We start from the raw sequence: 16,408 nt of genomic DNA, 5'->3' as shown, positions 1-16,408 counted from the left end.
TTGTGTATTAATTTTTTAAAAATATAATATTTATTTAAATAGATGAAAAAGTTAATTATTTAACTAACCTAAATTAGTAACATTATTGGATATCACTATATGCTACTGACCATACATCAGAAAGGGAAAATTGAATGCATGAAGTTTCTTATGTGGGGACCACATTGTTACAACCTGGAAAGGGGTTTGATGATAATTAATAACCCTCTACTAAAGTGCAATTATTCAATTCCTTGATATCTAGACCCTTATCATGGTGTCCGAGTGTTGGAATTAAAATAAGAACAAAAAGAATGCTAGAGAACCAAAATTTATTATTTTTGATAATTAATTAGTTATAAATATTTAAAAATATAAATTAAAATATATTATTAAAATTATTAGATTAAAATAATTAAATTATTATTAAATAATAACTAAAAAAATAAATTCTAATGATTCTTTTAATATTTTTTTAAGAATAATGATATGAACTAACATTATATCAATCAATTTCAATAAATATTACAGTAGATAAACAAATAAATTTATTATAAAATTTATTAAGAATAAATTTTTGTTGAGTTTGCATCTCAATTTTTTTAATTAAAGAGTTTCAAATACTTTTATTTTTAAGAATTTTAAATATTTTTTTGTGTTAAATATTAACTATAATATTAATTTTATTATGTTGACTCCTAAGATTTTTTCGTAAAATAATCACATTCTTATCATTCTACAATTTATTACATTTCACATGCAAACTCAAGTTGTTGAGATAGATAAATTAAATATTAATTAACAAATAATTATATTCTACTTAACAAACTCTCTCAAGTAACCCAATGAGTTATAGCTCAAATGGTATAGTCTCCTCATACTCAATTAAGAGATTACGGGTTCGAGTCTCCTATTTTTGATAAAAAAAAAAAAAACTCTCAAGTAAAATTTAAAGAAAATGATGCGTGCATTATTATTAGTTTGGAGCTTATACGTTCTATATTTAATTATTATACCTTGGACATTAAGGTTGCGTTTGTTTCTAAGACTAGAGCAGGATAAGACACTGATGGACACACAAAATTTTATGTTTTGGTATTCTATTTAGTGATAAATTAAAATAAATTATAAAAATTTAATTTATTTTTATTTTTTTTCATTCAAAAAATTTGAGATGAAAAATATAACAATAAAAAATATAATTATGAAAAATTAACAAAAATAATGAAAGAAAAAATAAAAAATAAGTTGTGTCCCTTATTAGTGTTTCCGTGTCTTTTCTGTCAGGATAGACACAAAATACACTAATTCAGTATCTCTGAACACATTGTTTCTGTTCATGTCTTCTCTGCTAAACACAATTTTCTGTCTCAGTGTCTCTGTCTTAGTGTCCTGTCTCTATAAACAAACGGAGCCTAATATACTAAGGATATGGTAATAATATTTTCATTAAAGATAATATTAATGGGAATATTATTAGGAAAAGTCATTCAGTTCGTTTATATTAAGTGGACCATATCCTTTGACTTTTAATTTCATGTGTGGAACCAACATTATCTGATTCTTTGTATCCCAATCCAGAAAATAATATACCATGCTTGCAGTACTATATATGGCTTTGAATTGGGTATATGAATTCTTTGTGCAATCTCTCATGGTGTGGACAGAATTATTGGAAAATTAGTTACATTATTAGATATATAGTAACTAATTTAAGTTATAAAATTAAACTAATGTTTATAGTTAAGCGAAATGCACTCACAATATCAAGTTTCAATTAGCTACGTTAAATTAATAACTACATCTGTTAATAACTTCCTAATCAAGTAATAACAAAGTCGAAAGCAATACTTATGTGGCTAAAATTCTAGTGGTGCAGAAAAATACTGTTTAAGACTTGGGATGCAATTTTGATAGATAAGATATCCACTTAATATTAAAAAAAAATTGATAATTACATTTGTTTGTATTAAAAAAACAAATTATTATATATTAGAAACACATAAAAAAAATTCATTTTATTTTTACTCATAAAAAAATATTTTTTTATATTTATGGAGGCCTAAAACATGCATATGCCTGTCGTGTGCGTGTGCGTGTGCACAGCTGCACGTGTATAAGTAAATATTGTTATAAAAGTAAATATTTTTTATTATAATTTAAGTTTAAACTCGAGTAAATAGGTAATTAAAAAAGTGATTTGTCACTGCTTTAATTAATTTTATGATCGAATTTCTAATTAAAATATCTTAGTTAGAAATTATATCTCTGTTTTATTTTTTTTAATACTTCGTAACTTTTTTTTTACCAAACACCAAAATCTTAATTTATACTTTTAAAAATTTTAAATCTCTCTCTAGTAAACTTTATGAGATAATAATCCGCCCTAAGTAATTCGTTGTATGTGACCATTTACAGTTGTTACCAACAATTCAAAACCCTAATTAAAATGCTACTAGGCAAGGGACCACAACTAGCTATAGCCTGATGATGTTTATACTTTATACTAAAAACTAAGGTAGTAGAAAGTGACAACAACCATACAATGCAATAACAGGTTCTTCAAATGGCAAATTAATTAACCTCTAAAATTACACCGTCCTCATATATGAGATCTTCAATTCAATTGAAACAATATGGCAGATGAAAAAGAGGAGTGACAGGATCAGCAATTTTTGTGATTTATAGCTATCAAATAGTTATCAATGATATTTTAATGATGTGAGATTGGTGTGATATTTCATCAAATGACTCACTTTTTTTTGCTAGTTACATGTTGGCCAAAATTTAAAAAAGTTGCTAGTCCTAGACTTTTTCAATAAAAAATTTGGGTAACTTTTTTTTTGGTGAAGGTAAGATGGGTGATACACTTTAACATTATAATTTTGAGTGTTTTTTAAAATTGTCGAAGGTACATAAATTGCTGAATTCGATTTTTGTATCTCAATTTTTTAAATTTATTTGAAGTAGAAATCGAGAAGTCCGATTTTAGAAATTCACTGATTTTTGTATCCACTTCAAAAGATTCTATTTCTGTATTTTACGTTTAAATAGTACCATATTTGAGATTATCATCCCAACTATTTATAATCCAAAAAAACACCATTATCAACTTAATATAAAAAATAAAAAGTGAAAATTTTCTTGTAAGAAGAAACTAAAGGTTAGTATATTTTATTTTCTATATTTTTAGAGTTTTATAAAAAAAATAAAAAACTAAAATAACAAAATTATATTTTCTGATTTCACTTATGATTTTTATTTTTTCTTTACAAATTTAAAAAATTAAAAGATAAAATGATTAAAAATAGGAAAAAAAAAAAACAAATTCACCCTAATTCTTTTTTTTTTTTGGGTCTAATAAAAAAAATTTTCTTACTTCAAAGTCCAAGTATGAAAATAGAGAAGTTGAGCTGACTTCAAAATATTGACCCGGTCAACCCTTAATTAGTCCATACCAATTTTTCTTTTCTAACATGGCAAAATAAATTAATGACTTTGATGTTGGATTGAACATATCGATGATTTATATCGTTTTCTACATTTGCCACAAAAGTAATATAGGAATTCTTATTCTCTAATCTCTTTAGAATTGTTAATTTCCATTCTAATTACTTACCTGAACAAACACGCCAATCTTTACTCTCCCAATTTCATTTTATTCTTGTATTAAGCATCATCTAAAAATAGCAGCGAATTGAGCTTACCAAATCATTGTACGTTTGTTCCACAAAAAATTAACTATATGTTCATTGAAGTTTGAGTAAATAAAAAGCACATAACTTCATTGTACAAATCAACATAATTATTCGAAAACCCAACTTTTATCTTTCTTCTTTTTTTTTTTTTTTTTTCTCTTTTTCTTCTTTTATCTTTTTATTTATTTATTTATTTATATTATCATCTGGTCCTTCGTGAAAAAGTAATGAGTTCCCCCCACCCCACCAAATAATTTTCCTTTTTCTCAGAATACTTAGTGCTAACAATGATGACTAAAACTCATTATATTAAAGACTTTCCAAAAAAAGCATAGGTAAAAACAGAGATAATATTTAATTTGGTTCCTAAACTTACACGCAAGTCTTAATTTAGTCTTTGAGGTTTCAATTGCCTCTATTTAGTCTTTAAACTTTGTGAACATAACTCATATTAGTCCTTGAAACAATTTTCAACGTACAAACGTTAACGAAACACTGTTGTGAACAACCCGATGCCACACTAAACTTTGTAAAATGATGTCGTTTTAGTTTTGGCACTCAAATAACCCAAAAACAACATCGTAAATGGTGTTTATTAAACTTTTACCTAACAAAATAAGTAATACAATGCCTTTTTTAGCTATTTAAATGCCAAAACCAAAACTACATCATTTTACAAGTTTTAACGTGACATCTGATAGTGTATAACAGCGTTCCATTAACGTTTTTATACTAAAAATCGTCTCAGGGACAAATATGAGGCACGTTTATAAACTTTGGGGACTAAATAGAGGCAATTGAAACTTTAGGAACTAAATTGAGACTCACATGTAAGTTCAGAGACGAAATTGAGTATTATATCGTAAAAACAATAGGTTTTCTGCCCTTATTTATTTCAGGTTCCAACTTTTACCTTCATATGTTTTAGGAAATAAAAGTTGATATATAAGAATATGGAGACAAGAAACAAAACACAATTCATCCGCAGTATCAAGTGTCCCATTTATGATTTTAATATTTTAAAATATTTATCCTATTTACTATATGTTAAAATATTTATCCTATTTACTATGAAATATGTTAAAAATATAAATAGGTGACAAGTGACAACCCCATCTAAACCAAAATCTCTATTGAGATATTAAAGAACTGACCAAACACTCAAAACAAACCCAAATTCCAAAATTTAACTTTTTACACTCACATCTAAAACCATCATGCATATTCAAATTTCTTAATCAGTTGTTCAAACTTTGAACAAATTTGATCAATCTTTCTTCAAAATTATACTAGTGTAAAGAACCACAATTTGGCCACCATACATCAATAATTGATTTTGATTTTTCTCACAATTTCCATCTCAAAATCAATTTGCTAATAGTTTCAAATTTGATTTTACAAAATTCCACCCGAAACAAAAACTTCATATAAAATTAATCATATTGGTTGATACTCAAAATAATCTCTAAAATATCATCATCCTGAATTTTTTATTGTATCAAACATTTTTAAAACAAATTTGACCCAAAACTCAACCTTAAATTCTGTTAGGAATTTAAGTAGAGTAGTGCAAGAGCGAGAGCAAAAGTGGAATAAACAAAATTTGATACAAGAGGAATTATCGTGGTTCGCCTTAAAGCCTACATCCATGCACAAAAATAGACAACCCCTAATCCTAGGCATTACTCATGTATTACACACCCACACAACACACACTCACACACACTACATGAGTTCATTTAAGGGTTCATTTTCTTCTCATAGGACTTGAATCCGGGTGCGACTTCTTGTGAGGCAGCAGATTCTGCCACTACTAGTCCAAGCCTCGGCTGCATCTAAAGTCTAAACACCAAAATCTCTCCTAAGATACCAAAGAGATGACCAAACACTCAAACAAACCCAAGTTCCAAATTTCAACTTCTTGCATTCACATCCAAAACCACCGTGCATGTTCAAACTTCTTAACCATTTGCTCAAACTTTGAACAAATTTAATCAATCTATCTTCAAAATTATACTAGTGTAAGTAACCACAATTTATTTTGATTATCCTCACAATCTCCACCTCAAAATTAATTTGTTAATAGCTTCAAATTTGACTTCACAAAACTCTACCAGAAACAAAAACTTCATATAAAATTAACCATATTGGTTAATACTCAAAATCATCTCCAAAAATGTCATCATCCTGAATCCTTCAAATATCTTCAAAACAAATTTGTCCCAAAACTCAACATTGAACTCTGATGCCACTTGTTAAAAATTTAAGCATAGTAGTGAGAGAGCAGAGGCAAAATAAACAAAATTTGACACGAGGAATTAGCGTAGTCGGATTCAAGCCTCCGTCCACGCACAAAGACAACCAACAAATATTTTACCATGAAATATGTCAAAAATACAAATAGGTAATAACTCCATCTAAACCAAAACCTCTAGCCAGATACGAAAGAGATGACCGAACAGGCAAACACTCAAACAAACCTAAATTTCAAATTTCAACTTCTTGCATTCACATCCAAAACCACCATGCATGTTCAAACTTCTTAACCATTTACTCAAACTTTGAACAAATTTGATCAATCTTTCTTCAAAATTATACTAGTGTAAGTAGCACCAATTTGATTACTATACATCAAGAATTGATTTTATTTTCCTCGCACAAAAGGAGTGTACCCTTTTTAATTATGATCGCTATTTCCAAGCAAGAGAGAACCTCATGCAGTTGTGCCTATTTGATTCCTATTTGACTATGTTAATTGCTATAACCTTTTAGAAATGAGATCTTGTAAATATGATACAAGTCCTAAATTTATTTTGAGAGTACAAGACTTTTTCCTTTTTTCACTTTAATTGTTAGCATATACAATTCTAAGTATAATTCAACCATTTAATTAAAAGAAAACAAAACATAGAATAGTTGCCTATGCCATATCAGAACATTTAGAATAGAATACATTACAATTTATAATCACAAAAAATTTTAACAGACAATTATGATCAGAAAACAAATAAACTGCCCATAAAAGATTGGGTCAGTTGGATAAACCTATCTATTTTGGATAGTTCGTCAGATAATTTTGTCGGATCCTAAATTCAAGCCTCATTTCCAAACAAAAAACAAATTCAACAAAAGGCAGTCCAATACTCCAATGCATAAAACTCCCACCTCAATCCATCTGGAAAGGGTAGATATACATAGCCCTATCTTAGCAAGCAAATAGGTTAAGTTTCTTCTAAAAGGGACACGAGGTTTCAATAAACCAGAGGCACAGATTGCTAAAATAGTAAACAAAAATAATGTAAGCTAAATCATAAAAATCAACTTGCTTAAGTTGAATACGGCTGCGGACTAAACAAAAACCTGATATAGGATGAGGAGAATCAAAATGGGGAGTTAGAAGATCTAACTTACAATGGGGATGCTTAAAGAGGGGATTTGGCATGTACATTTTTGAATGCAGGGAAAAGCAATTCTAATTTTCCAGTTCACTTTGTATCCAATCTTGTGAACAAACCAAAGCCTGGACTGTAGCAGGATTAAGCGAGCTCCAATCACGATCAAGGACTCTTCCGCTGTTGTTATATGCCAATTCTGGCACAACCTTCGACATTGGAATTCCCAGTATGTTTCGCGCCAACATGGATAAGACTGGATACCGGGGAGTGTGAACTTTCCACCAATTTAATATGTTGAATTCAACATTACGCGGAAAGAGTGGCTCTTCTAAGTACTTCTCTAGATCCGACTTTACACCTTCGCCCTGAGAAGTTTCATGGAGAAATTTGTCGAACCCCATCAGTCTATCCCGGGAGTCCTTAGTGGAACTTGGTAAGCAAAGTGTCCCACTGCCAACCTGCCAGGCCAAACCTTGATCATGAGAAGCTAATGGGGAGCCTATTGAATGTTCATCGTATAGAGCCTTCACACCCTCAAAGACCTCTTCGATGCGACCGGGAGACATGCTACCATAGATTTGTGGGTAGTAATAATCTAACAACTTCATCTTAAATCTAGGGTCTAACATGGCTGCTACTGCCAACCCCAAGCTACATTTCTCCCAATATTCATCAAACTTGCTTCTCAGTCTCAATGCCAAAGAACTGATATATTCATCCGAGTTCTTGCACCATTCATTCAAATTCAACTTAACATCACAGAGTTCAGGAAAATATATATTCGCTGTTGGAAACTTGCTCCTAGTGAAAATTTCAATGACATCAACAAAAAGCTTCAAGTAGCTATTAACTGTGCTGATCCTCTCCCACTCTACATCAGATAAACAGATTCTGTAGGATGTGTCATTTTCTTGCAGAAGAATGAAAACATCCTTGAATTCTAAGGCAGCTTCAAGCATTGAATAAGTCGTATTCCATTGCAAGGGATTATCTAGAAACAAGCACTTTTGACTCAGGATCCCAACTTCTTTAGCCATCTCGTTAAACTTTGCCTGCACAGTTTGTGAACTTTTAGTATAGCGAACAATTTCTCGAATCTTTTCCGCTATTTCACTCACAGCTCCCAAAGCATGTTGAGCCATGATATTAAGAACATTTATAACACAGCGTATATCAAATAGTTGCCCATTACAGTAAAGAAACCTGTTTTGTGAAAGCCTCTCACTGATTCTAATCGCAATGTTATCAGAAGTAGAACAACTATCCAGTATCAAGGAGAACAACTTGCGGTCAATATCCCAATCCATCAGACAAGTCATGACAGCTTCTGAAAGCATGTCTTCAGTGTGAAAACGATCAACCCTTATAAAATTTAATATCTTCTTTCTTAACTGCCATGATTCATCAATGTAATTCGCTGTCAAACACAAATACTCAGCATTACCGCCAGCAGTCCACTCATCGACGCTAAGGCTGATTTTCCCAGGTAGTTTGTCTAACATCTCACTCATCTTTTTTCTCTCTTTCTCATATATCTCAATACAATCAGCCTCAACCCTATTCAATGTCACAAGCTCAAACAACGGCTGTAGATTCTTTACAAAAACTCTGAAACCAACGTGCTCCACCATATCCAATGGATACCCATGTAGGATGATCATGCGAGCAAGATCAAATCTACTCCGTCTTTGATCAAAGGTACTAGTTCCAGCATTGACAGATTCATCTTTCAACTGTGTCTGCTCAAATTTAATATTCACAAGGCTAAGGGTTTCATCTCTGTTCTGATCTTGACCCAAATTGAAATTTGCAATTGCAAGAGTCCCTTCCTTTCTCTTCTCTCTTGAAGTAATGAATTGTGCTACGCCATGATTAGATCTTCTCTGACACCTGATCAAATGGTTCCTTAGATGTGATGTCCCACTGGAACTTGACCCGCTCAATTTCTTTTTACAATGCCTACAGATAGCCACACAGGTATCTCCTTTTTTTATCCTATCAAAATCATTCCATACAACAGATTTCAGCCTACTAGATTTGACAATGACAGCATCTGAGATATCCATCACATGAACCTGGCAAAAAGGCAGCGCATTAAATTCAAGTCAAACATTTTCCATTTTGGAGTGTAAAATATAATGAACAGGATAGCGTATTGGCACAATCCAGTCTGTGTAAACGCAAGTGTGCTCAAACTGACAAAACCGCAATGAATATGATAGCTTATTAGCATATACGAATTATTATTTATGTTAAAATAAATAAATCAATATATTATTTTAACTCTACCATAAAGTATATATGATTTGAAATTGAATAAAACACGAAAATAAGATAATGCGCATTCTACATTTCCAAAAGGAAATAGTGATGAAATGGATATGTTCATGTATCTTTGACTTCTACGTTATTATAAAGAGATAATCAAATATGGAAAGGAATGAATACAAAAAGTAATTCATACATCAGCTTCTACAAAATATTGATAATAATACTAGAACTCAAGAATAGGATATTCGAATTTGCATTTCCCATAAGTAAATGTAACTGAAACTCAAAAGCAAGCTTTAAGAGAACCTCTCTCCACTCAAAGTTAAATACGGGGATATTAAATTTTAATTTAGTTCCAAACTGATAGGAGCCAGTTGAAAAACAAGATTTACATGAGGAAAAATAGACAACTAATTACTTGTCTTCGCAGTTCGTAACACTATCCAATTGTCGCACAAAAGGAATAACTTACTATACTATTCAATAAGCCTAGGTAGTTGTTAATGTAACAACTCTTTCTTTCCAATGGTTAACACTGGCCAAGGAGGAACCCATTGGAATAATACCGCAACACTCTGTATTTTCTCGCCCTAATTTCAGTCCACTAGCTCAATGATATCATAAACTCTTATTCAGTGATTATATATTAAAATTTAAAGTTTCCTCAAAAACTAAGAAATGTCATAAATTTTCCAAACTCTCTATATGTATATACGATAAACTTTTTCTCTTTAATATTCTCAGCTCCAAAGAATATTTAAAAGAAATACAAAATTAAAAATTAAAGGCAGCTAAACCTAAAACAACACTGCAGTTTTCAAAATAAACATAACTGATAATACAACAGCACACCAACAAAAAAAAAAAAAAAATCTAAAGTTTCGCAGGCGTTCAGTGACATGCAATTCTCTTATACATGCTTCGAAAATCAAACATCGATCAAAATTTTTTTTTCCTTCTACAATCAAACAATGCTACAATTTTCAATAACAGATAAGAATCTTGGGAGGCATGTCGTACCTTGTGGCGGGAAAATCGATGACCCTGTGATTGAAATTTTGTTGTGCCCTCCGAAAACCCTAATGCAAAATGAGGAAAGCAGAAAAATAAAAGAAGATAACAGCAGCTCCGCTTCACGATTTAAGTTGAGAGTTGAAACGCAGCGTTGCAGTGTAATGTACCATTTATATCTTTATTCTCAAAAATTAAAATAGTAAATAAATAAGAGCTTGTTTGGGTGAGGTTTAAAAAAAAGATCTTTTTTTGAGTTATCTTTTTTTAAAAGATCTTATAGAGAAGTAAAAGTAATTTTATGTTTGGATATCTCATGTAAAAATGTCTTTTTATCAATCAATTATGTTTGGGTATAACAATATAAAAGTATTTTTTTGTTTATTTATTACATGAAAAACATCTTTTTTTAAGGAAAAAAGATCTTTTAAAAAAAGATGTAAATTACAACTTCTCAAAAAAGATCTTTTTTTTTATTTTACTAGTGCTTTTATTTTTACTACTAGAAATTTGCCAAACACGTTAAAAAATAAAAAAAGATCTTTTTTCTTTTTTCAATGAAAAAAGATCTTTTTTTAACAAAATAATGGCGCCCAAACATGCACTAAATCATTTTCTTTTGTTCTTTGGGCTTCAGCACCTTCATTTACTCCCAAAAAAAAAATAGTAAATAAATCATAAAACAAAACGACGTCGTTTTGACGAAGGGTTTCGTTAAACCCTTTTCTTCGTCGGAGATCTACACTCTCTGCGGTGAAGTATTCAGTATTCAACTGTGAAAGAATAGAATTTCGAATATGGCTGCAAGCTTCGCTTCCAGGTGCTCTCGTGGTAAGATTAACTGTTTCGTTTACAGTAACTCACTTGATTCTTCTGTTACTTTCGTTTTTGCTTGAATTTTCTTAATCATGTTATCTTTCGTTCTGTGAGCTTCAAATGATTGTTTTTATTATTTAGATTCATCATTCATGTCTGAGATAGAGCGCTGAAATTTCGTGTATCACAGAAAAAATTGAATTTTTTCCGAACTGTTAAGTTGCAACTATGTATTAGTTTCCACTTCAAGTTGCTTAATTTTACGGTATGCAGTTTAGCTTATTAGAAGGAATGGAATGACAAATTCATATATGCTGCCTTTTAGCTATGAATCTTGAAACTTGTTACAAGTCACAGGATACTATTCTATTATTCTTGAACTTGATGCTTAGGCATAGGGCTTCTATGGTTTTAGAGTTAGAGTACGATCTTTCAAATTAATATAGTTGTTGCTGTTATGATGTTGTGTGTTTCAAAATACTGCTGGCTCAACTATTAATTTTCTTGGCTTAATGCATTATTCTTGTTGGTTTACATCGGTTGCTGCTAGTAGCTCATCACTATTCGTCTAATCTCTGAGCTCATGACAACTGTTTTCATTTGTTTCAACATTATCCTTTCTTAGCAATTGATTTTAGCTTAGTTGTAACCTCCATTTGCAGGATTTGGTAGTTTTAGTGGCATACATATGGTTATTATGGTTATATACATGAGATGAATATCATTGAGATAGCGAGGATTTAGCCTCTGAGGTATCCGGTAGGCCTTCACATTCGAAAGAATGGAACCTGTGTTTAATTTACTAATGAAATTATTTAGTCATTGAACATTGTTTTCATTATGATTTATGAATGGAGTTGCTTGTAGTTGATTCATACGGGTTCATTTCTTTGGTAACCAACCAAAAGTGAGTCATGAGAAGGATAATATGCTTCTATGGGGAAAAAAAAAGCTAGCAAATTATCAGGGAAGCGTGCAGTTATTATGGACACTTTATAGTTTCATATTGTATAATGATTTTGTTTCTTAAAACATGAACTCCTGCCAATTTTGTATATTTGCAATAATCTTTTCTTCTTCAAGAACTGCATTTTATAACCAATATGAAATGTCATACATTAACCTTTCTCACTTCTTCTTGATATATGTTGAGCTCGCATCCATGCCACTGCTATAATCCCCTATCGATTTCCTTTTGCAATTGAAGCATGGACTGAATATATTCAATGATGATATATTTGTTTTCACCTTGTCATCTTTTCTGTTCCATGCATAAAAACCAAACTAGTGAGTCGTTCTCTGTTCGGTGGATTAAGCAACAACTCCCCTGGTTTATTTACCACATCACATGAGATGACATGCAGCAATTCCTTTTCTCAGGTTAGTATATATGAACTTGGCTTCTAGAGAACAAAATAGTAATGGTAAATTTTCCTTGTACTGCAAAAGTACCAGATATGGATTGGTGACTAAATTTGTTTATTGACAAGATATGCATGTTATTACGAGTAATAAGGGCCTGTTTGGTTTGTTTTTTCAATCTCTATTTTCATTTTTAGTAGTATTTTGTTTTCAAAATTTTGTGAAAGAAAAGTGAAAAGTGAAAATAGGAAATGAAATCAGAAAATAAGATTCTATTGTTTTCTTCTTTTTATTCATGAACTGAAGACACTAAAAATGAAAACATAGACCAAACAAGGCTTAGCCCGTTCTTTAGTATTTGATATGCATCCTTGCTTACCAAAAAATGCATCCCAATTCCTTGCAGCTGCAGCAACAGCGCACCTTCATACAAATGAGGACCGTTCTCAAGGTCGCAGACAATTCTGGGGCTAAAAAGGTCATGTGTATACAGGCTCTGAAAGGTAAGAAAGGGGCGAGATTAGGCGACACAATAGTAGCATCCGTGAAGGAAGCACATCCTAATGGAAAAGTGAAGAAAGGAAAAGTAGTATATGGTGTGGTTGTGCGTGCGGCAATGCAAAGGGGGCGATGCGACGGCAGTGAGGTCAAGTTTGACGACAATGCTGTGGTGCTCGTCGACAAGCAAGGCCAGCCTATTGGGACCAGAGTTTTTGGACCTGTCCCTCATGAGCTGAGGCAGAAGAAGCATGTCAAGATTCTTACCTTGGCAGGACATATTGCTTAAAGGAAAAAAGGGTTATCCTTAAAATTTTTGTTATGATTCTTACTTTTATCATTCATATAATTTGTATCTTTTTGTGTAAGGTTAAGGTTAGGATTTCATCAATCAATCTATGAGGAGAAAAATAGACAGATGTATTGAAAAATTTCGAATCAAATAATAAGCTGTTTTTATATGGTTGCTTTTTCGGTTATATGATTTGTTGACAGCACAGTATAAATATATCTAGAAGGAACTTTATCTCATTATCTAATCTAATATCTAATACTAAATAAACCATACTATAATTTAAGCTTTGTAATTCATGGTTCTCATCCATTCAGCATGCACAAACATGTATTCACATGATGTAAATTGAATTTCTATTGATTTCAACCTTGAGTCAAAACTAATTTTAATATCTATTTAAAAAAAATGTTATTTAAATTCACCAACCAAAATCACATTGATAACTCACTAAAAATTACTCAATCAAACATAACATGTTTTGACAAAAGAAGAAAAAGAAGAAACCGTACCATGATTAGATATTAATATTACATTTCTGTGTTTGGACACTTTTGGTCGCTTTTTAATTTCAATATGGAGGCAAAGGTTAGGTTGGACGCAGTTATGGAGAAGAGAGGTGCTTAACCTATGTGTGGTGTCAGAATACCATAAATCAGACCATGCGAGTTCTTCATAACTTGTCGGACGGTCCGAGATTCATACAAAAATTCATATATATATATATATACAAAACGCACCGTCCAATTTGCATGCTTTGAAATTCAAATTTCAGCCCCTGCCAAATCGGACCCTCCGATTTGTTAAGCAATTTTTGCCAATACAGAACTCGCAGGGTTCGAGTTCTAACTCCTGCCACTCACATAAAGCTGTCCTACAATTTGATCTAGCACGCCCTATTTCCATATCCAGACACATCACATTCATGGGTTCCATAACGAAAAAATTGAGCCACTTTTGGTAGGCATACAATTTTTTATTTTTCATTTTTCAGCTTTTGACATTGCAAAACATTGTGAAAGTTTACAAACTAAAATAAATGTGGATTTAGACAATTATAAAAATTCAAAATAGCATTTCTATATTCTTCGCCGATCATAAACCCCTATGTATAGCAACGTCGTTCCCTCTATGTATATCAATATTAAGATTATGAAAATTGCTCTATGAATACTAAAATTTAATCACTAAATTAATTATCATGTATTTGTATGTATTTACACATATTGATTATATATTTTTTCAACTAAATAATCAATTACGAAAATAATTAAACCTGTCATAGTAGAATAAATAAATTTCAATAAAAAATAATCAAACTTGTTTAGTTGTATGTAGTATAAATAAATCTTTTTTATAGGATACAAAATACATAATTCTATAGAATTTTTAATTGCATTAAACATGATTATATATCTATACCTTACCCATATAGCACGCAATTCCTCAATGGGGTGTTGTACTTGTGCATATATGATTCTTTACCTAGCTAATTCAAGTTATTTAAAAACAATCAATATTGTTAAATTGAGATATCGCTCCAAGATGAATGCGATATTTAGTTTATAAACTTACTTAACTAGAACAGTTAATAGTATACACAGAGGTGTTTTTACTATGATGCACAGATACTGACACTGATACGGGATACGACACGGAACACGCCGACACGCAAATTTTAAAATCTTGCACGACACGGGGACATGCATACATATAAAATATAAAGTATTTTTTAGATAAATTATAATGATATTTTGATATTTTATTGATATTAAAATATAAATTAAAAATTTTAATTATTTTTAATGTCTTATTTTAATTATATCAAGTTATTTAAAATATTTTTTATTATAATAAGTAATAATATATACTATATCTAAATTTATTTTAAGAATATATGTTAAGAATAAGACTGGATACGCTGACACGTGATGGTATTTAGGTGTGTCGATGTGTCCAGAGAATAATTTTTTATTTTTTATTAAGACACGGTTGGACACAACAGACATGCGTGTCGGACGAGTGCGGTAGTGAGTGTCATGTCCGAAATGTGTCTGACACGCAGACACGACAACTCAACAAAATGTCCAAGCTTCGTAATGTTTTTAAGACCCAGATAAGTTCAATTCGAACTTTAAGATATATTTTGTTGGGTTTGAATTCGTAGCTTTTATGCGACATTATTTTTATGTCGTCTTCTTGTTATGTTTCGCGTAACCCAACTTGTCCCGAACTCAAAGTCATTTTTTTTATAATAAAAAATATATTTTAGAATGAAATTAATAATGTCATATTATATTTTTTATACTTTAATTAATATTTTTTATATTATATGATATTATTTTTGTTTTAAAATAATTTATTTTAGTATAAATATAATATAATATTTATTAATTTTAATTTTTAAAAATAAAGTTTTATTATTTTAATATATAAAAATTACAACTTTATATATACTAATTTTATATTTGATCAACTCGATTTAACACAATTTATTTTACCGGATCAAAATAGATTTTGTCTTTTTAGAACTAAGTACAAATTTATTTAAACCTGGTCAGCCGCCTATAAATACCCACTTGGAATTGGGTATGGAATTGGCATTAGAATTAAAACTTACCTGATTTTCTAGTTTCAATCTTTTATACTTGAAATGATGAAATTTAATTCTTTTACATGTAAAGAAATAAAGAATTGAAAAGTAACTAAAATAAAATTTAAAAAATATTTAATTTGGTCCCTGAAATTATATTCAGGCCTGAATTTAGTCTTTAAAATTTTAATTATCTCAATTTAGTCTTTAAATTTTTTAATTGATTCTGTGACGAAAATTACCATAAGACTAAATTGAGGTAATTAAAATTTTAAAGACTAAATTAAAATTCGAATGTAACTTTAGAACTAAACTGAGTATTTTCTCAATAAAACTGTATTTCAATTATTTTCAAATAGAAGTCATGTGAATTACACGGTTTGTTCAAAATTATATAAATCTTGCGAAAAATTGTTATTTGTCATGGTTAAAATCAATAATTATATTATGTGTACATAAAAAATTAATCACCAATTAATTATTGCGTATAAAA

General features: G+C 30.3%; 2 protein-coding genes across 2 annotated transcripts; one reads left to right on the top strand and one right to left on the bottom strand.

Annotated features, from left to right (window-relative positions):
* Positions 1–6,798: 6,798 nt before the first annotated feature.
* Positions 6,799–10,504, bottom strand: LOC112719791 (zinc finger BED domain-containing protein RICESLEEPER 2). Its single transcript, XM_025770492.2, has 2 exons — positions 10,364–10,504; positions 6,799–9,147 (listed from the first exon to the last, which is right to left on the bottom strand). Exon 2 carries the CDS (start codon positions 9,136–9,138, stop codon positions 7,150–7,152), a length of 1,989 nt encoding a protein of 662 aa, XP_025626277.1. The 5' UTR covers positions 9,139–9,147; positions 10,364–10,504; the 3' UTR covers positions 6,799–7,149.
* A 491-nt stretch (positions 10,505–10,995) lies between these two features.
* On the top strand, positions 10,996–13,491 carry LOC112719790 (large ribosomal subunit protein uL14mz). The gene is made up of 3 exons (XM_025770491.3): positions 10,996–11,185; positions 12,459–12,550; positions 12,939–13,491. Exons 1-3 carry the CDS (start codon positions 11,152–11,154, stop codon positions 13,317–13,319), a joined length of 507 nt encoding a protein of 168 aa, XP_025626276.1. The 5' UTR covers positions 10,996–11,151; the 3' UTR covers positions 13,320–13,491.
* Positions 13,492–16,408: the final 2,917 nt, after the last annotated feature.

This window comes from Arachis hypogaea, chromosome 11 (assembly GCF_003086295.3).
Source record: "Arachis hypogaea cultivar Tifrunner chromosome 11, arahy.Tifrunner.gnm2.J5K5, whole genome shotgun sequence".
Classification (NCBI taxonomy): domain Eukaryota; kingdom Viridiplantae; phylum Streptophyta; class Magnoliopsida; order Fabales; family Fabaceae; genus Arachis; species Arachis hypogaea.
The sequence above is the reverse complement of the archived record's forward strand: the minus strand, read 5'-3'. Positions and strand labels throughout refer to the sequence as shown.

What these genes read in the sequence shown, in the direction of transcription:
- LOC112719791 (XM_025770492.2), bottom strand. Translation starts at nt 9,138, where the DNA reads ATGGATATCTCAGATGCTGTCATTGTCAAATCTAGTAGGCTGAAATCT.
- LOC112719790 (XM_025770491.3), top strand. Translation starts at nt 11,152, where the DNA reads ATGGCTGCAAGCTTCGCTTCCAGGTGCTCTCGTG. An exon ending in CGCTTCCAGGTGCTCTCGTG is followed by an intron (nt 11,186 to 12,458) that starts GTAAGATTAACT and finishes AAACCAAACTAG; the next exon opens with TGAGTCGTTCTCTGTTCGGT. An exon ending in GCAGCAATTCCTTTTCTCAG is followed by an intron (nt 12,551 to 12,938) that starts GTTAGTATATAT and finishes AATTCCTTGCAG; the next exon opens with CTGCAGCAACAGCGCACCTT.